The 22,112-nt window shown below is 37.6% G+C and overlaps 1 protein-coding gene across 1 annotated transcript; it reads left to right on the top strand.

Annotated features, from left to right (window-relative positions):
* The first annotated feature begins 7,664 nt into the window (after positions 1-7,664).
* Positions 7,665-21,514, top strand: LOC127870142 (uncharacterized). Its single transcript, XM_052412799.1, is given in 12 exon segments — positions 7,665-7,669; positions 9,952-10,177; positions 10,526-10,561; positions 10,563-10,634; positions 10,916-11,005; positions 12,774-12,901; positions 15,812-15,944; positions 16,631-16,685; positions 16,688-16,810; positions 19,519-19,523; positions 19,809-20,005; positions 21,379-21,514. Coding segments are annotated over 12 exon segments (1,206 nt in total).
* Positions 21,515-22,112: the final 598 nt, after the last annotated feature.

Raw genomic sequence — 22,112 nt, 5'->3', positions numbered from 1 at the left:
CTGTGGTTATGGTAGTTTGGTATTAGGAGAGTGAGCGCTTTCCTGGTTCGGGTTATGTATGATATCAGAGGCAGCAGTTCTATGTGCTATTGTGGCTATTTTAATGGTTAGTAAATAAATGGACTGCAATGAGTTATTCTATCTATACACTGAGAAACAAATATACTAGTTATCATCACTTTTCTTTTTTTGGTAATCTTGGGTGGGTCGTGTCGACAGAGCCGCAGTGCGAGGAGGGGGCGCCTCACCACCCCAGCCGACACGTTCCATCCAACATTTTTTGTTTTTAAATATAATGCATATATAAAATGGTTGTGATATCTACATTTAAAGGGGTTGTACTGAAGGTTTCTCTATTGAGTTACCTGAGTGCGCACTTGATGCGGCTTCCGTCTCTGTGCGGAAGTGTAGTGTCTGCGTGCTTACCCCACTACCGTCGTCGTCGGCTGCTGCGTGCTGGGTGCAGCGACAAAAATTTAAAATACCGAGGACCAGCACAGGGGGGGGGGAGGGTCTCGCGGAACCCGGATACTGTTAGCCCGATTTTTTGGTTTACAAAGGGGGGGGGGATTTTAGATTTGTCCATATCTTTACATAGTGGTTACAGATGTTCGTTTTTATTTTTATCAAGCGTACCTATCCGTCATTGATTCTGGTAGCGTGCCCTTAGCGTTAAGTTGCGGTCGCGGTTGTTAACGAGACAGGCGGCCGATATATTACATGATTTGGTTGACAGTTATATTCGGTACCGTAATCCCTTCCGTCGTTTTAGTAAGAGAGTGTTGTTGATGTTTTACTGGGTAGCTTGTCAGCCCTTGCCCGTCCGTGGCGTCGTCACAGGGCACAGACCAGGGGGCCCCACTGACACACAGGTGTGACCCGTTGGCTATGCCCTGCGACGAATAACTATAGGTCGGTTTTCATATCCGCGTTATGCTCAGGCCGTGATAATACCGTAGGTTCACTCAATGCGGGCCCGGGCGAGCAGCCCCAGTGACATACGGAAGTGACCGTCGTCCGTGCCCGCACAGAGGGTTCCCTTATGGCTATAGTCCACGGACGGGGTCCGGCAGACAGGGTAGATGTTATGTAGTTACCTAAATGTGTTTTTAGTCCGGCACCGGTACGCGCTTTATTCGCACTTTTGTAAGTTACGCGATTTGTTTATACGCATATTTTTGCTATTTCGGATAAGCCTAAGGAAGATAGTTTATGCAAGAAGACTCTGGATAGTTAGTATGCCCTACTGTATCGATTTATTTTATAGATTAAGTGCAGGTATGCATCTAGTTTTACCCTTAATTTTGATTTTAATGCGATTTTCCTTATATCTTGCTTTTGCAAGGGAGATAATAGAAATACTCAAAGTTCGTAAAATAGTCCTTTCCGTTCATATTTATGTTTGTTTTGCAATATATATGGGAATTAAACCTTAAGTTACTATTAGTATGGGGACGAAGAGATATTGTAACGGATATATGATGTCTGTATAATATCTTGGGATAAATCAATACATAAATATCCACTCACCTGCGGCGTCTCCCGCACCAACGCGGCGTCCCACTCGGGTCTACTGTTTAATACTTAGTTTGTTAGAGAAACAATTTATCTAGTGTATTTATATTGTAATATTTATAATATTTAGATTGCTAAGGAAACAATGTATCTTGTGTATTTAACTTGTAATATTTATATTTTATTTTAATAAGTCATACGCAGTGGAAGCTCGCTTATCTGAGTATTTTAGCTGTTTGTCTAATATGCGATGTAATTATTGTATTTATATTTTATTGAGATATCCCGTATCCCGCAAAAATTTAAAAACATGTCGTATAACTGATCCGATCTTGTTCGGGGGCATTAACAGTAGGCTGCGATCAATTATAACAGAGATATTGTTATATGCTGCTATTATACCTGCACTTAGTTCTAGTCTTTGGGCCGCGTGTTGAGGGCATATGAAGAACAAATGTTCGAAGGTGTCTGGGACACTGCATTTGGGGCACAGAACAGTTTCGTAGCTATCACCGTGTAACCTAGTCACCCCTAAGCGCATACGTGTATATGCCCTATCTTCTTGCTTAATGGGGCTATAGATATGGATCTTATGGCTGGGGTTAGTGATAAGTGGTAAATCATGCTCAGTGCAGTATTTTGACCATTTGTAGTCCTGTTCATTGTATGCTTTTTGGTTTATAATGGCTATAATTTCGCGTGTGCTGGGTTTTAGCTCAGAGAGTAGGCCGTCTTGGGATCCTAACTTGGCAAGTTTATCTGCGTATTCATTGCCCGGGATGCCTACATGACTAGGTATCCAAATAAGTTTAAGAGATATGTTTTTATTAGTCAGTTTTGTGATACCTTTTAGAGCTGCGTATATCAAATCTGGTCGCGTTTTCGAGGATCCTGCGTGTAGTGCTTGCAATGCGCTAAGAGAGTCGGTTAGAATCGCGTAGTTAGTCTGTTCGTGCGTGTTAAGCGTGTTAAGCCACCTTACTGCGTCATTAATTATTGCTAGCTCGCAGGCAAATATGGAAAGTTCTTTTTTAAGTTTTAATCTGTTGTGGTGGATAATGACATTTTGAGGGTTGTATACTACGTACGCAGCGCCGGCTAATTTTAAATCCTCGTTTTTACTACCGTCTGTGAAAATCTGTGTGTACCCGCCGTATGTATTATTTATGTAATTTAAGGCTATGGTTGCGCTATTGGAGTCGATTTCGGATTTTTTTAATCAGTGTTGATAGATGAAAGTCGATGTCGGGTTTTACTATTTCACTAAGGCTGTAGTAGGTAGGTGGTTGGAGTTCAATTTCGTTAATTTTATAGTATAAATTAAGCGCTCGGACATTTTGCGCGTACGGGACTCCAATGCGACTTTTAGGTTTACGGTAGGCCGGATCTTCGGTGACCTTTGAGTTGATCGGTAGGTTGTTTTCCATAGGATTAGTGCGCGCGTAATACTTCATTTGATTTATTTGCCTTTGATGGTCCAGGTCAAGCATTCCACACTCGAGATGGATAAGAACGGTGCTTGTGGTTTTACGTGTGCCCGTGATTATTTTGAGTGCCGTGTTTTGGATAACTTGTAGTTTTTTTAGTAGTGTATCGCTGGCTGAGTTATATGCTATGCTTCCGTAATTTATCTTTGCCCAGATAGTGGCTTTGTAAATACTCATCAGTGCTTTCTTGTCTGTGCCCCAGTTATTTTTTTGAATGCATTTGAGAAAATTAAGATCTTTCTGGCAGCGCACTGTTAATTTGAGGATGTGTTCTTCCCATGTTAGGTATTTATCAAATGTCATTCCTAGGAAAGTAATTTTGTCGAGGTACGGGAGCGGGGCGCCACATAGTCTTAATTGCGGAAGTTCTGAGATTTTTTTAGAGGTTGCTTTGGATGCGCGGTTAGAAAAAACAATTGCTTGAGTTTTAGAGGGATTAATTTGAAAGCCGTATGATGCACTCCAAGTTTCTATAGCAGTCAGTGCGTTTTGAATTTTATCAATTGCTAGTTTAGGCGACCATGAGGTAGTCCATATGGCACTGTCATCTACAAAGAGGGAAAGATCAATTAGGCCTGTTTTATTTTGTGCATTATGTTTATGAATCGTACGTTCTAGCGAATTCATTGTAACGGAAAATAATATGGGGGAGAGGACACTTCCCTGGGGGCAGCCGTTTGTTGTGTCGACCGTTTCGGAGGTCGCGTCATGTAGTCTTACTTTTATTTTCCGCGTTGTGAGGAAGGCTGCGAGCCATTTGAGCATGGTGCCCTCTATACCTAATGTATGTAACATATAGATCGCATGTTCATTCCATAATTTATCGAACGCGGCAGTGAGATCTAAGAAAACAGCTGCTACCGATTGGCCTAGATTTTGAGCTCTTCTGATGTCGGCTTCGAGGCGCACTATATGATCTTCGCACGAGTGGTGGGCTCTACACCCTGATTGATTTTTCGAAATTAGGTTGTGTTTTTCGAGATAAGCGCATAATCGAGGTTTAATCATTTTTTGCATTAGTTTTGTAAACGTTGATGTTAACGAGATCGGCCGGTATGAGGCTGGAGATTCTTTGGGTTTGTTAGGTTTGAGGATCGGTATAATTGTTGCCTCATGCCATTCATCCGGGAGGGTGCCTTCGGCCCATGATTTATTGTATAAGGCAAGGAGCTCTTGTTTAGCAGAGAGAGGGAGTTGCTTCAGTATTTTGTAATGTATATTATCATCACCTGGCGCGCCGTTTTTACAAGTCAGTAAGGCTGTTTCTAGTTCGAATAAGCTAAAAGGCGAATTGTATTTATGAGTTTTGGTCTGTGTATGAGATTCGAGCCATTCTGGAAATTCGTTTTTGGTTTTAAGTTTTCGCGCTATGAAGGCTCGCGAGTAGCCTTTGTCACTGCTTACCGTTTGGTAGTGGCGTACTAAGGCCGTAGCTTTATCTGCGTTTGTTACAAGTATTTCATTATTGATGCGGAATATCGGAGTTATAGGAGGCGGTCTGCCTTGCATACGGTGTACTTGAGACCAAAGTTCTTTGCTAGTGGTTTTATACGAGAGATTGTTACAGAACTCGTTCCAGCTATCTAGTTTTGCTTTTTTAATTACTTGTTTTACCTTAGCGCGGGCTTCTTTAAGTTTTTCATATTTGGGACCCGTTCTGATTCTGATGCATTTTTTCCTGCATTTTTCTCGGTATTTAATAGCGGTTTCACATTCCTCGTTCCACCAAGGTACTGAGCGTTTAATTTTTTTAGGTTTTTTGTTGGCTATAGGAATAGAATTGTCTAGCGCTGTCGTGAGTTTATTTAGATAGGAATGGAAGTGAGTGTTAGAGTCAGTATTATCTTTGTTGGGCAGAAATTCGTTATTGCATTGAACTTTAAAGTTATTCCATTGATCAGGTGTAGCCTTATGGATTTTCCACTTATGTTGTATTGACGGAAGGGTGTGTTCAATTTTCAGTTTTAAATTCATCACGATAGGGAGATGGTCGCTACCAAATGAATTGTCGAGTACATTAAAGTCGCTTATCGCTTGTAATTTAGCTGATATAAGGGCGAGATCGATCGCCCTGTCGGAATGGCCGGCGCGGTCGGCTAGTCTCGTGACCTGCCCGTCGTTTAAGAAATTGAGGCTTGTGTTATTTAGTAATTTTAATAGATTTTCCGCATGATCATCACATCGCGGATCGCCCTCGGGGTTCCAGCAAGGGTGTTTGAGGTTAAAATCGCCAATGATAATATTGTTTTGTCTATGGTCTAGTGAGTGAAAAATTTTTGAGTAGTTTTTTAGAGTATTTTCTACAGTTTGAGCGTAGATACATTGGATACGAAAAGACAGGTTTTTATCGAGGTAGAGTGTGATAGCACACGACTCAATCGGGCAATCCTGGTTAATCTTAATTTCGGTAAATGGGATTCCCAGTTTTACATATATAGCTACCCCCGTGGCCGTTGCCTTTTTCCCTTCTATTGATCTCACGGGTTCTTGGTATCCTTTTAATTGAACTTGTTTATTTTTGCTTCTAAAGTTTGTTTCTTGGATGCATACAACATGTATCTCATTATTATTTACATAGTTTTGGAGCTCATACAATTTGTTATTGGTTTCATGACAGCCAACCCCTCGGGCGTTCCACGACATTACGGTTAGATTTGACGTAATATTAGGTGCTGTCGTAGCCATTGAGGGGCTTGTATTGAGAGATTGCACAAGCTTAAGTTATTCTATTAATATAGACCGTACGCGTGACGGAAGTATATCGGGAACGGCGGCGCGAGCGCTTGCCTTTTGTGCTGGCTATGTCGCATGATGATAGGATTCGGGCGGTATCGGTTCAAATTAAGTTTTTTCCTATGGATGTGTAGAGGCGAGCTCTCATTGTTTTTAGGTTGCCAGTTGTGACGTTGGAATTGTGTGCGTATTGGTGTTTGTTGTTGTTGTTTGGGGGTGACCGGGTTGTTAGCGTTAATGGTTGGTTTGTGGGTTTTTGCTTGCTGTGATTGTTGTTGTTGTGTGGGAGGAGGATTCATAACCTGTTTTGGTTTTGTGGGTTGAACGGGCGTTGGTGATGGTTGCACGGGCGGTGTTGGTTTGATGTTGAGTTGCTCAGCCTCTTTTTCAGGGAATTTATTTTTGAGAATAGTTAGTATTTCAGCTTCAGATTTACCTACCAGTTGTTTAGCAATTTGTTCTAGATTAGGGCACTGATTTGTTGTAGACATGTTATTAAGGTAGTTGTTAGTAAGTCGAAGGTTTTTGTTGTTAATAGTGGTTTGGTACTTGAGGTACACTGGGCACCCCTTATACGCCGCGCTGTGGCCTCCACCACAGTTTGCGCACTTCCTAGTGTTCCTTGATGTGCACGACGCGTGCGAGTGGTTACCCGCGCAGTGTGGGCATTTCGCATTGTTTTTGCAAACGTGCGATGCATGGCCGAACATCTGACACTTAAAGCACCGTAGGCTGGCGAATAGTGCGGGCTTAACGTTGTGGCCTAGGATGTTGGTTGGCGCGTTTTCGGATTTAAACGTAACTGTTATAAATTTGTTTCTTGCTCCACTATGGACGGCCTCTACGTTAGGTTTAGATTTTAGTTCATTCTTTAGTTTCTCGATGTTCGCATTTAGGGGGACATGGATTATGCCTTTGCCTAGTTTTGGGTGAACTGCTGCTTGGGCCTGTTGGGGTTATATAGTCCGCCTTCATGTAGCGAGCAGTGCGTCTCTGAACGGCTTCAAGCTGGGCGATGCACGTCTGTTTGTAAGGGTCACATGCACGTGCAGCATACTCTAATTGTTTTTGTGCGTGCTTATAGACTAGGTGGGCATCTGGACAAGTTGCGTCTCAGGAAGCGGATTGTGTTTTGTCTTCCGGATGACTGGTTACATTAGGTTAGGTTTTCATGACATGTTTTCTGAGATCGTCACTCAAATGTATAATTTTTCATTCATTCACAGCTGCATGCTACAGTCTATGGATGGCTATTAAACATATTCGAAATATCTAATTTAGCATCCAAATAAAGTATACGTTTACTCAAAGACCTATAGAATACATGCATCGCGCTAGACAGCAGGCGACGTGTTTTAGACATGTTCAACAATTACAATAAAACAACAACAACAATGCTTTATTTAAGTACAAGATGATATATAACGCATTTGTTCATGTTTTCTGCATTTGTCTGTTTACAGTTCGCACAGAAGATGATGTCCACCTTGCTTCAAAAGCAAGGCAGATCAGATAGAAACGTCTGAGGTGTCATATTTTCTAATAATGTATTTGATTATCTTTCGGATAGAAGTTGAACGTTCCGGATACATATGAAATATGTTTATAGATTAATTTAAAGAATTAACGTTTTATTTTAACAATCATGGACTTATTCTTGTTCAAATAAGAATACATATTAAACACATTATTTCAATGTACATATTTTCATTAAATTATAATAAAAACTATCCCAGCAGTGCTTCCGTTAATGGGTGACCGGGTGTAAATAACGCCCAAAAACGTCGATCATGTATGTCCGTTTTACAAAAAGTGCAATTTTGATAATCCCCATGTTCACTTTTTTCTAATACACCCGACGTACTAATCACAAAAGGAAATCTGATCATTCATTCTGTTTACTCCCCGTGTAATCGCCAGAAACGCCACATGGGGTAATAGATACTGATTATGAGATAGCATGATATGTGTATAAAATAATTTAGTCAAATTACACAGTCATGTATTCTGACACCAAAAATTGTCACAGGGTTTTTTTCGCCTATTTTGGGAAAAGGAGTCTGACCATATTGGGAATTTTTTATCGCCAAAATTGGCCATTTTGGGAATTTTTGCTTCGATGAAACGGCTCTTTTGGGAAAAAAATGTGAATTTATCATGCTTAAATAGTTCAGTGGTTTAACAAATAAATTTGTTTTTATTTTGTCTTCTTTATATAAACAGATGCAGTATTGGGCATGTTCAACGTTTATTCAAGTACTGCAGTTTTGTTTTTCAGTTACAGTTACTCTCCTTATAGCAGATATTTTTTACCAAAACAAACACTGGTTAGTCACAAATGTTATAAGACACTTCATTCTTAAAAAAACAATGTTTTTTTGTTGTTTTTTTTGGGAAATTGGGATTTTTAACCAGGTTTTTAACCAGGTTTTCCGAAGGAAAAAACTGGTTATTAGATTGGCGAATGCGGGCGGGCTGGCGGGCGGGCGGAACAAGCTTGTCCGGGCCATAACTATGTCGTTCATTGTCATATTTTAAAGTCATTTGGCACATTTGTTCACCATCATTGGACGGTGTGTCGCGCGAAATAATTACGTCGATATCTCCAAGGTCAAGGTCACACTTTGAGTTCAAAGGTCAAAATTGGCAATAAATGAGCTTGTCTGGGCCATAACTATGTCATTCATTGTGAGATTTTACAATTATTTGGCACATTTGTTCACCATTATGGGACGGTGTGTCGCACGAAAGAATCACGTCAATATCTCCAATGTCAAGGTCACCACAACTTAAAATAGATTTATTTTGAAACAAACTTACAAAGGGGGTTAATTTTGTTTGTTCATTTCAAAAGTTCAGTTTGAGTTGTCTCCCTTTATCAGATTTTTTTCACAATGAAAACCTGGTTTTGTGACAATTTTGTCCCTTGTTTTTTATAATTTCGGTTTGGGATGGGGTCCGTTTGCTTTGGGAGTGCCTCCGTTTTCCGGAGGCGCAGACAGTGCTGAACAACCCCTGTGTCAGGTAACTTTGCAGTCGCCAAACTGTGATGCTCAGCATCCAATAGGTAACCAGAATGCATAAGAGGGCAGGATTAACTCGAGACCATTATTTTTGATTGACATTGGTCATGAAGTAAGCGTTTATCGCAGATTGTTTAACAAGGAATCACAGTTATATTATTAACATAATATAAAATGGTAAATAAACAATGCATAATGACAATGTCGGGCATAATCATCACATCTTTTTACTGTAAACAATTACTTTAATCAATTGTTACTTGTGAACCAGTGATTTTTTTTGCTAAAATTACCGCCGATTTTCAGCTGCTTCCCAATCGCAAGATCAACGTTTTTTCCCAAAAGCTGACCAAAATTTCCCCAAAAAAAGCCCAATTTCCAAAAAAGAAAGCAGTCTCTTATGACTTACGATTTCTTAACTCCAGATCTCAACTCTTTTTTTTAAATCCTACAAAATATATAACTTAAATTTAGTGACCTTTTTCATTTTGTCTATACATAATTCCCAAATTGCCACTTTTATCAGTTAAAAAAAATCCCAATTTGACCAGACTCCTTTTCCCAAAATGGCTAGAAAAACCCCTGAACATGTCTTAGAAAAACTTAAGAACAATTTTAATTCTGTTACTTATAATCATATTTATAATACTTAATTTTTCCCAATTTCATGGTTTATCACACTATTTTTCCCAATTTCATGGTTTATCGCGCTAATTTTTCCAATTCAAATGGCACAGGCTGTTACAAATAAAGCAAAAAAAATCACTATGAACAGTTAAATGCAAATGGTTAGCAATTAATTACTTATGTCGGATAAGTTGTGTAAACAATACCCGTTATAACATGTATGTGGTAACAATTTAATCTCAGTACAAGTATATTTCATCATGTCCATTTATAGAACTGAATTACACCATTTTTCTACAGCCATGTGATAATATTAGCTGCTACGTACGTACAAGTCCCTTTGTACGCATCTACAGCGTAAACCATTTCAAACATCAATATATTGTGTATTTATATTAAAAAGCCTCTTTCCTGATGGTGAGAACATTAACATAATCATTTTCTTATCATATTTCACTTTGGACAAGTGTCACGTATTCAGACCAATGAAAACAGTAGAAAAAAGACCTGCAAACTCTATAAAAATACCCTTGTATCAGAATTAAGCTGATAGTTGGTGTTTCTAGATGTGGGTACAACCTGATGAAGTTGTGGACTGCAGAAGTGGCCCACTCCCCATTTGCAGCCACCCCTCTGATCACAGACATGAATGCCAATGGGATGCTGGATATCATTGCCGCCCCTCTTAGTGAGACACAGACAGTCCTTGAAGCCGAAACTGGGACAACCTTGAAAAATACCAAATGGCCAACACAGATGTTGGATAGTTCCATTTTTGCATCTCCTTTACAGGTGAGTGTCAGTGGAGATTTATCTAGAACAACTTTGATGATGATGATGATGATGATGATGATGATGATGAGTTGTTTATTGCCAATGTAATAACACTAAGAGAAAAACTTATTGTGATTCTAACATAATTTGATGAATATTAATTTAGTTGATCTTTATTTTTCTAATCTATGCTATATCATGTATGGTTACCATATTTTTTTAATTGTCAATGAGACGATTTACAATAAAAAAGATTTACAGTTCCCTTGTTGTCAAAATAAAAAGGTATAAGCATGTTTTTTTAGAAGTGATTATTGCATTTTGCCTGTTTAGAGGTGAATATAACAGCCATTTGTTCCTCTTCAGTATGATATAGATGGTGATGGAATGCTTGATATCATGTTTCTCCACCTCCTCTGGTGAGCTTCTATTCTACACTGGCAATGGAACAGCTGTGCAGGGAAAATTCATGCAGGTTTGAAGATGTCCACATGAACTTACATCACCTTCATTTTGATCAGTATTTTGATGACTACTCATGACAAGTTTGCAATTTGCCCTTGATTTTTTTCATTTATTTTACTGTAACTTGTTCTTTGTAAAGATCTACAACTTATTTTTCGTTACTTTATGAGTGCCAAAACAATACATTTAACCAGATCTTCTATAGTTCATTACCTATAATTAAAAAAATTGGTTTATAAGTGATGCATTTGGATGTCAATATTTTCTAAAATAGATTGTTACTCTATACAGGTTCCTCCAGTCTACGTGAAGCAAGACTGGTACACGCAGGTTGTAGCAGTGTCTGCAGAGAATATGCAGCAGTACATCTCCAGCACTCGGGTAAAATTAATACTAATTGTGAAATTACCATCATCCTGATACCAAAATGGTATTCTTAGTACAAATTTAACTTCCTTCATCAAACTCATAATCATTTTGGCAATTGTATGTGGGTTTTTTTGTGCTCATGATGAGCTATTGAGGTCACACTATGTCCGGCGTTGTGTCTCATATAGTGTAAGAGTTTTTTGGGTTTTTTTTCATTCAAATATGGGTAGCAGGACCTATTCCCTATGAAGAAGTATATTATTTCCTGAATGGGACCTAAATATTCCCAACTTAAGGTTAAAAAAAAAAAATAAGTCGCAAAATTTAATTAATCTCAAATCCATCTCTATAAACTGAACCTGAGTAAATATAATATTAAAATCACTTTTAAAATTTATCAATTTCAATCACATTTTCATTTTTAAGTATTGTTTTAAAAAAAAATCAGCTACACTAATTTCTCAATTTTAGTAAAAATAATATGATTTTCCCAACAAGGACAAGGCCCCATTCCCAAAATTGTGAAAAAAACACTGCAACTTGTGCACAGTCTTATTTTACATTGTTATCACTCTAGAGGCCTTGTTATCCCTCTAGAGGCAACATTTTCATCCAGTTTTGATAAAATTTAGTCAAAATGTTTGTCTAAGCTGATTTTAAATCTGGGTCATGCATGTAAAAAACTAGGTCACCAGGCCAAATCTTTAAAACAACACATGTAACCACTCTTGAATACACATGTATTACTTAACCTAGATAAACTTGGTAACAATGTTTATCTTGACAATATCTTAGGAAAGTGTGAATCTGGGTCATGTGTGTCCAAAAATTAGGTAAGTCTGTCAAATCTTAGTAATTCTTAGTCAAGTTCTGTAAAAATCTTATTTTACTAGGTCAAGTCTTTTACAGTTGTTTTCAATCAACTCAGATTGGTGTTTTAGGCCAATTTTAGCTTTTTGTTTTCACACTTCCATTGTTTTCTGGCCTTCAAAATCAGTGCTGGGTTACATGGATTAATTGGTAGCGGATCCGTGGTCTAGTGGTAACACACTGGCTTCACAATCCAGAGATCGCTGGTTCGATCCCCCGCTGCACCTAACCTACTAACTCGTCTTTCGCATGAGACGTTAAACCGAGGTGCAGTGTACTAAGTGCTATACACCGGGCACTAAAAGACCCAGGGTCACCTCTGGAACGGGGTGTCTCTTGCACTATCCCCCGTAACCAACTAACGCGTCTTTCTGGGGGCGATGGCCATATGGGAGACAATCCCGGTGCACTCGATAAAAAAACAACAACAACATGGATTAATAGTCTACATGTTTATTTATTGATTATGTTATTGCACATTTTGGAGTGCTTATTTGTGAAGTTTTCAGTCGTATATCACCTTTTTGTGATGTCTGACAATAGACATGTAATTATAATATTCGTACATTCAAACCAACATTGTTCCAGAGTTATTGATTTTTACAATCTGTACAATAATATTTATGCATTTTCATATCAACGTCATATCTATAGCACTTATGGTGTGATATAACTGAGTTGCTACATATTTAAAATGCAAATTTAAATTTATATCACTATGTTTCTTGTTCACTTACTTGCATCATTAAAACTGCACCACATTAATTTTTTTTCATCAGCTTGAGTCATACTGAATGTTAAGCATGAAAGAATTTTATCTTAATAAGAGATTATAATATGCATTGTCAAAAGTTCCACTGTGAGCCCTTGATGTAAAAATATAAATAATTGATGGAAATCTTGACCACAGAGGGCCGGTTACATTCCTGTTGACGCCCACATTATGGCCACCCCCGTGATAGCAGATCTGAACAATGATGACCGCATGCAGGAGCTGGTTATACCCGTCTCATACTTCTTTGATGAAGAGGACTACAGGTACCACAATACTGGACTGATACAAGATATGAGTCGCATTCTGAGAAAACGGGGCTTAATGCATGTGCAGTCTGCACAGGCTAATCAGGGACGACACTTTCTGCTTTTATGTACCCCACTATAGTAGTGGGGGACATATTGTTTTTGCCTGTCTGTTGGTTGGTTGGTTGGTTGGTTGGTCTGTTGGTTGGTTGGTCTGTTGGTTGGTTGGTCTGTTTGCGCCAACTTTAACATTTTGCAATAACTTTTGCTATATTGAATATAGCAACTTGATATTTGGCATGCATGTGTATCTCATGGAGCTGCACATTTTGAGTGGTGAAAGGTCAAAGTCATCCTTCAAGGTCAGAGGTCAAATATATGTGGCCAAAATCGCTCATTTTATGAATACTTTTGCAATATTGAAGATAGCAACTTGATATTTGGCATGCATGTGTATCTCACGGAGCTGCAAGTTTTGAGTGGTGAAAGGTCAAGGTCATCCTTCAAGGTCAGAGGTCAAATATATGTAGCCCAAATCGCTTATTTTATGAATACTTTTGCAATATTGAAGATAGCAACTTGATATTTGGCATGCATGTGTATCTCATGGAGCTGCACATTTTGAGTGGTGAACGGTCAAGGTCAAGGTCATCCTTCAAGGTCAGAGGTCAAATATATGTAGCCCAAATCGCTTATTTTATGAATACTTTTGCAATATTGAAGATAGCAACTTGATATTTGGCATGCATGTGTATCTCACGGAGCTGCAAGTTTTGAGTGGTGAAAGGTCAAGGTCATCCTTCAAGGTCAGAGGTCAAATATTGTAGCCCAAATCGCTTATTTTATGAATACTTTTGCAATATTGAAGATAGCAACTTGCTATTTGGCATGCATGTGTATCTCATGGAGCTGCACATTTTGAGTGGTGAACGGTCAAGGTCATCCTTCAAGGTCAGAGTTCAAATATATGTAGCCCAAATCGCTTATTTATGAATACTTTTGCAATATTGAAGATAGCAACTTGATATTTGGCATGCATGTCTATCTCATGGAGCTGCACATTTTGAGTGGTGAAAGGTAAAGGTCAAGGTCATCCTTCAAGGTCAAATATATGGGTCAAATTGCTCATGTAATGTCACTTCTGCAATATTGAAGTTAGCAATTTTATATTTGAAATGCATCTGTATCTCAAGGAGCTGCACATTTTGAGTGGTGAAGGGTCAAGGTCAACCTTCAAGGTCAAACGTCATATAGGGGGACATTGTGTTTCACAAACACATCTTGTTATAGTATTTTTTGTTTAAAGGAAGTCTCTTCTTACACGAAAATCCAGTTTAGGCGGAAAGTGTCGTCCCTGATTAGCCTGTGTAGACTGCACAGGCTAATTTGGGATGACACTTTACACACATGCATTAAGGTAGCGCACCCATAATGGGCACCTTTCCAAATATAATCTAATGTATTATTTTCTTAATCAGCATCATTTCACTGAACTACATTTTTAGGTAGGCTTACCGTGCTTTTTAAAAAAAAATACAGATTTTTTCAAAACCACCCCCACGCTCGGCTTTTTGTCCAGTTTATTTGCACCCCTGGGGTATATTTAAGTTCAATAATTCATCAAGATTTCCAAATATGGGCATGCAGTTGGTGTGTACAGATGCAGTAAAGGTGTTTAAAGTTTAAACAAGCTGAAATAAGTATTCTTTTACAGACATTTATTTTTTATAACATGTTATATATGGAAGAGCGCCATGAAATGTAAGTGGTTTCAGCCAAGTAGAAATTGGGTTGGTTAAAAAGAAAGTGTCATAAAATTCAACATAATATTATTTAAGTAATATTTTGAACTTAGTATTTATAGATACACTATAATACAGCAAAAATACCAAGAGGATTTACCGTTTACTTTTGAAATAAAAATAAAATGCAACTGCATGCATTCGTATTTTCAGCAGTAAATCACACAATTTAGCCATAAAGTTGTTTTAATTTTACAAATTGAAGAATGTGCATAAAAATTGCAACATATTTAACAATAACTTCGCTTATATGCTATATTAAATCAAATCACAAGAGAAAAGAAATAAAACGCGTCGCAAAAGTATGTGTTGTGGGCAGATTCGAACCTGTGCGGGAAGATCCCAAAAGATTTCAAGTCTATCGCCTTTACAACTCGGCCACAGCAACTTGACACAGACTCTTCAATCTTCGAAGAATTTGCGGGAAGTCATAATGTGTGCGCTACCTTAAGCCCAGTTTTCTCAAAACAAGGCTCAAATGAGCCTTTACTGAGCCTCACTTTGGGAAAACAGGGTTTAGTGCATGTTTGTAAAGTTAACACAGGCTGTAAACCAGGGACAACACTTTTTGTCTAGACTGGTTTTTGTTTAAGAAGATACTTATTGTTAACAAAAAATTCCATAAAAGCAGTCCACTAAGGCTAACAAGGGACAACATTTTGCGCTTTTATTGTATCTTTGTGTGAAGGCTGAAAGTCTCTTCTTAGTTAAAATCCAGTTAAGGATGAAAGTGTCTTCTCTTATAGGCAGTGCAGACTTCTAAGGCTAATTTGGGACAACAGTTATTTGCATGCATATAGCCCATTAGCTCAGAACGAGACTTAATGGAGCATCACAGAAAACTGCTTATACATGGGTACCCATTGTCCAGAAAGGCACATGTTCGAATAGAATGCTTTCTCAGCCAGACCCAGTTGTATTAAATTTTAACTGATAGTTAGATCTTGAGTAGATTCAGACACAAAATTCCCTGCTGATTGGCATGATTTTTGCTTTATATTTGTAATTTTTGAAGGAGATAAATTTACAAGCTAGAGTTTATGAAATATAGTGCATACAAAAACCATGGTTAGTTTTAACCAATTGCTACTTAATGTTTTTATAACTGTGGGGATGTGTTCTGCAGGCTGCCTGAGAATTTTGATCACATCAACAACATAGGAGAGGGAGACCTTGGGAAATACGTGGTGTCTGGAGTCACAGTGATCGACCTGTCTGACCTTAGTGTACAGCATTCGATCTACCTTGATCTCACCATGGTACGCCCCCAATATCTATTGGATTCGGAAATTGGATATATTGGAGCTGGCTCTGGGTAAACAGGGCTTTATGCATGTGCAGAAAGTGTCATCTCTGATAAGACAGACTATCAGGGACAACACTTTATGCATAGACTGGAATTTCATTAAATAGAGACTTTCTTAAAAGAAAAATTGAAACGACACTACCCACATGCTTGAAGCCCCATTTTCCCAAAGTGCAGCTCACTTAAATGACTTGCTATGTATTGTACACAATTTGGGGGATAAGTATTCAACAGTAATTGCCGATAACTACTGATTGTTAAGCTTCTATTTTGAAAACAGTTGTTTTTATTATACTAAAAATTGTGATCACATTTGGTAGATGTATGCTATTACTTGCAAATAAAGAGAAAAAACTACAGCAACAGTTTTCAACAGTTTTCAATTAATCCAAAAGCTTTTATTTTCAGCCATGATCTGACAATATTGGCTCATGATGAATCATTCATGTAGTTGATGACTGATTGTTGATTGGACCTGAGCAACAATTTAACTTAAAAAACATGAAGCACACTAATTAAACAAATTTAAACTACTTAAATTCAGCTTGGTTATCAATTACATATAGTAAATAATTTGTCACCTGAAAACTCCAAAAAGCAGTCATCAACATTGGTAACTTTGCTGACTAATTTAAACAGAAAACCTCCGGTTTCCCCGGCTACGTCCTGTTCTCTCCTACTGTGATTGACATGGACAGGACGGGAGTCACCTGGAAATCGTCATGGGAACGTCAGCAGGCGGCATCCACGTAATCAACCTTGAGAATGGAGTGAGGGACAGGAGTGGCTTCCCCTACAGCATGGGTACATACAGGACAGGTAGCACTGGGGGATCATAGGAGCCTTGTACTGGGAAAACCTGGCCTTATGCATAGGCAAAAAGTGTTTGTCCCAGTTTAGTCTGTGCAGTCCACATAGGCTTATCAGGGACGACACTTTCCACGTAAAATTTATTTTGGGTTCAATAAGACTTCCTTTAAATAAAGAATACATAAAGGCGGAAAGTGTCACCCTGAAAAGCCTGTGCATCCCGCACAGGCTTATTTGAGACAACACTTAACAGGCAATCATGGCCGAGTTTTCCCCGAGCGAGGCTGATATTATTTTCAGTTTTGATGCTGTGAGATCAATTTGCTTCGATAAAGACCGATTTGAATTGTCATTTAAACATTTTTCTCATCAATTAGTGACTACAAATATGGTCTTATAATAATAAGGAGAAGCGGTTTTTGTATGAGTCTAATTCTTTATAAATATCATGAAGTTCTAAAAATGTTATTCAAAATCAATAAAGTGAAGTTTCATTAAGGGGGGGTGTTGCTGCAGATTTGCTGATTTTTTTCACCAAATAGATTTTGTCCAAAATTTATATTTAAAATATATATACAAATACTATATGAAAAATGAAATAAAAACAGGGTCACCGGCCTTGTTTTGATTTATTCACCATTATATAACATGTACTTTTCAATAAAACTTTAAATCTCTAATTGCGTAAAATTGATTAATAACATTTGAAATTGGCAACATGTAGATATTATATAAGCTAAGATACATCATATACCATTTAATTAAACCACATACTAATCATAGAATGGAGTACACAAGTTAAATTTTAAGATTTTTTATTTTATGTCAACCCAAAAAACATCATTTTAGCTCATCTATTTTTTGAAAAAAAAATATGAGCTATTGTCATCACCTTGGCGTCGGCGTTAGCGTCGGCGTCCGGTTAAGTTTTGGGTTTAGGGTCCACTTTTCTCAGAAAGTATCAATGCTATTGCATTCAACTTGGTACACTTACGGTACTTACTATCATGAGGGGACTGGGCAGGCAAAGTTAGATAACTCTGGCGTGCATTTTGACAGAATGATGTGCCCTTTTTATACTTAGAAAATTGAAATTTTGGTTAAGTTTTGTGTTTAGGTCCATTTTATTCCTTAAGTATCAAAGCTATTGCTTTCATACTTGCAACACTTACTAACTATCATAAGGGGACTGTGCAGGCAAGTTATGTAACTCTGACTGGCATTTTGACAGAATTATGTGCCCTTTTTATACTTAGACAATTGAAAATTTGGTTAAGTTTTGTGTTTAAGTCCACTTTTTTCCTACAGTATCAAAGCTATTGCTTTCATACTTGCAACACTTATTAACTATCATAAGGGGACTGTGCAGGCAAAGTTATGTAACTCTGACTGGCATTTGGACGGAATTATGGGCCCTTTATACTTAGAAAATTAAAATTTGGTTAAGTTTTGTGGTTTTGGTCCACTTTACCCTTAAAGTATCATAGATATTGCTTTCATACTTGGAACACTCGCAAACTATCATAAGGGTACAGTAAAAAGGACAAGTTGCATAACTCTGGTTGTCATTTTTACGTTATTATGGCCCTTTTTTTACTTAGTAACTTTGAATATATGGTAAAATTTTGTTTCAATCCACTTTACTTCTAAAGTATCAAGGCTATTGCTTTCAAACTTCAAATACTTTCATGCTATCATGAGGTTACTGTACCTGGCAAGTTGAATTTTACCTTGACCTTTGAATGACCTTGACTCTCAAGGTCAAATTATTAAATTTGCTAAAATTGCCAGAACTTCTTTATGTATGATTAGATTTGATTGATACTTTGACAAAACTAATCTTACCTGACATACCACAATAGACACCACCCAAACCATCCCCGTGCCTGCCCCCCCCCCCCCCCCCCCGAATCCCCCCCCCCCCCCAATTTTTTTTTTTTTTTTAAGATCATCTCACAAATGACCACCACACCCTCACACTATACCCCACCCCCCCCCACCCCCAATTTTTTTTTTTAAACGGTTAAAAAACACAAATATTTCTTTTTATTATCTTATTTTTGAAATACCGTCCAACCATCGCACCCAAGAATCCCCTCCCACCCCCCCCCCACCCCCGATTTTTTTTTTGCTTTTTTTCGCATTTTTGGAAGATAATGTAATAAATGTCCACACCCCCACACTATACACCCCTCTTCACTCCACCCCTCCCTCCTTTGTGATTGAATTGAGAGTCTCTTCACCTTTAAAAAGAAAATAGATGAGCGGTCTGCACCCGCAAGGCAGTGCTCTTGTTTTACTATTGTAACCACATATATATAATTTAATTTTTTTCTGTCAAATAGAATTCTGCGAAACTGCTAAAATATGTTCATCTACGTATTGTCATCATAAAACACAATAAACAAATAAAAAGGGGGTCACCGCACTTTTAACAGAGATTTTTAGTTTTAACTATACATACCATCTACATCAAATTTAATAAAATACAGCAATTAAGCAAAACCAGAGTACCGGTACATAGATTGTTAGAAATATTCATAACCATTAGAAATTGTTTACAATCTTAACTGGGATCACAACAGCTTACCAAAAGACATTAATAAAAAACAATATTTAATCACAAACATAATACCATACAGTATCAAACTCGCCCTTACCCGGTAATCATTAATAACTTACATGTACTTATTCACAGATATCGACATGTTTTGTAGTTTGTGTTAAATGCTTTAAATTGATAAATGTAAACAACAGGACTAAAGTTTACAATACTAAACAAGAATGAAATTAAAGAAAGAAAAAAAAAGTTAACCCCACCTGGGATCGAACCACTCACAATTGTATTATGAACCAACTCGGTCATTTCTGATGATACTGATAACAAAAATATTGAGTTGTGATAATAGCATCATCGGTGTTGCTATAAATGTATCCTTTTAAATAAACTGCCGCAACACTCCTTAAGACAGAAAGATAGATCCCACAATGTAAAACCTTATATCAGGTAACGGTGGCAGATATAACGAAGGACGGAACCCTCGAGCTGATAGCAATTGACACCAGTGGGAATGTTGTGTGTGTCAACCAAGATGGGACACTGTTCTGGGAGGCCAAGATCTCTGGGGAGAACTCTCCTGGCAGTCGACTCATTGATATTGATGGGGATGGATATGTGGAGGTTCTCATACCAACTAATGAAGGGTGAGTTTCGTTGTTTTTGTAATTGCGCAATAAAATCAGTATTGGACTTTTCCAAAGTGCTGAACTTTGTTACCATGATATTAAAGATAATCACAGGTGACTTTGAGATGGGTGAAATTTGACTTATGAGAGTGCAGAAATATCAAGAGAATTTGCTATAAATATTTAATAAATTTAAGTATAGCGTTGCAATTCATTACCAATAAGGTGAACAGTTAACACTTTAAAGAAAATAAAATACTCTTTCAAATAGATTAAAAACAGACAATACTCATTATGTATCGCTATCGAGTCAAATGTTGTCATGATTCAGTTAGCATTAAAATATTTGTTGGATCAGTATTTCAATTCAACTTAATAACCCATATTCAGGTCAAAATGTTGTTTAAGCTGTCTGCATGTTCTATGAACATAGAAGAGTGGTGTCTTATAAATGTTTCCCACCTCTATGTATGTGGAACTTTGACTTATAGATGTTATGGGAAAAACACATTTGTCAAATTCTGGTTTTCATTTTCTTATGGGTTTTTTCAGAATTAAGTAAGAAAATGTCAGATAATTGTAGTGTGTAGTAGTATACTGTATACATATCATGGCAAGTGGGAGGGTAAATATTGTCAGGATAAGCAAGGGTTAACATCACTATCTACACATGTGAGCATGCTTTTGATATTATTGTAACAAACTAACATATTTCAACAACAACAATTCAGTCATACAGGCAGATTAAAGTCTCTATAACGCTCAAAATCAAGGAAAATTTCGTAACGTATTTCGTAAAATAAAGTTAACACCTAAACAATCATTGTTCCTTATAGCTAATAGTATATATATATATATAATAGTATAGCAATAACCACAATTTCACGCGCTAGATGTGCTATGATTAGATAGATTTTTGTAGATACAAAATGCTCGTTTTTATTTATTGTGACCACAATAAATCCACGTTAATTTCCTGCGAATATATCTATTGATACGACACACAAACACCTAAAATGGTAACATGTTAAAACCATAATAAAAACGAGCATTTTGTATCCACAAACATCTATTTTACCAGACCACATCTGGTGTTGAAATTTTGACATGGCCATAAGGAACAATGATTTTTTAATTGTTTAGCTTTATTTTACGAAATATTGTACGAAATTTTCGTTGATTTTGAGTAGTAGTTATGTTACTTTAAGTATTTTCGGAAGTGTTCATTTTATTTGATCTTTATTCTCATTTAAACGATCTCTGAAAATTTGTTTTAAAACCTTTAGGGCAAACATCATAGGAAATATTGAAAGTAAAGTCCTAATGGGATATATTAAGTTCAAACTTCATGGCAAATTACAATAGTTTTGTTACACTATTTTATGTTGCAGGGATGTCTATGATATATCGGGGGTCACTGGCAAGGTACTGGATGTGTGGGCCAATCCATGTAGGTCACCCGATACTGTCCAATGTGATTGCTACAAGGGTGTCCAGGACCAGACAGACCCTGGACCTGGTGAGTAGCACTGATGATTAAGCGTTTCGACTAATGGGCAGCGCCGTTCAAATATATGTCTCATGCCATAGGGGGCCAGTGTAGCTGCAGACCAGCCTGCCTAATCATGTAGTCTGGTCTGGAGTTGAAATTGTGGTTATTGCTATACTAGGCTGTTTGCTATCAAGTAGGGATGCATGAGGTTACAGTTAGCCTACCGAAACAACAAGTTAACCAATAATTTTGGGAAAAGGTTAATACTGAAAACAAAATAGTCTTTTATCATGGACTCATCATACCCTATTATTTTGCGGGCGACATATTGCCAACTCCGGGCTGGAGATTAGTAAGAACAACATGCCGCACCACAAGGATAATAAATATACGTGTTCACAAACCAAGTAATAAGCCAGTCCCTTTTCTGTTACAAACGGGGGGGGTGCATTTTGATAATAGGCTCTATTTTTTTTTTTACTCTGCGAACATTTAACTAGCGAACTGCGTGGATGTGCGGGCTTTAGCAAAGACGTAATTGACACCATTTTGGAACTTGCGATAAAAATCCGTGATACATTAGAGGGCTTATTTTAATGTTTTGTTTTCCCCTCCCATACTGTTGTGGTTTTT

This window comes from Dreissena polymorpha, chromosome 2, assembly GCF_020536995.1.
Source record: "Dreissena polymorpha isolate Duluth1 chromosome 2, UMN_Dpol_1.0, whole genome shotgun sequence".
In the NCBI taxonomy this organism is placed as follows: Eukaryota; Metazoa; Mollusca; class Bivalvia; order Myida; family Dreissenidae; genus Dreissena; species Dreissena polymorpha.
The sequence above is the reverse complement of the archived record's forward strand: the minus strand, read 5'-3'. Positions and strand labels throughout refer to the sequence as shown.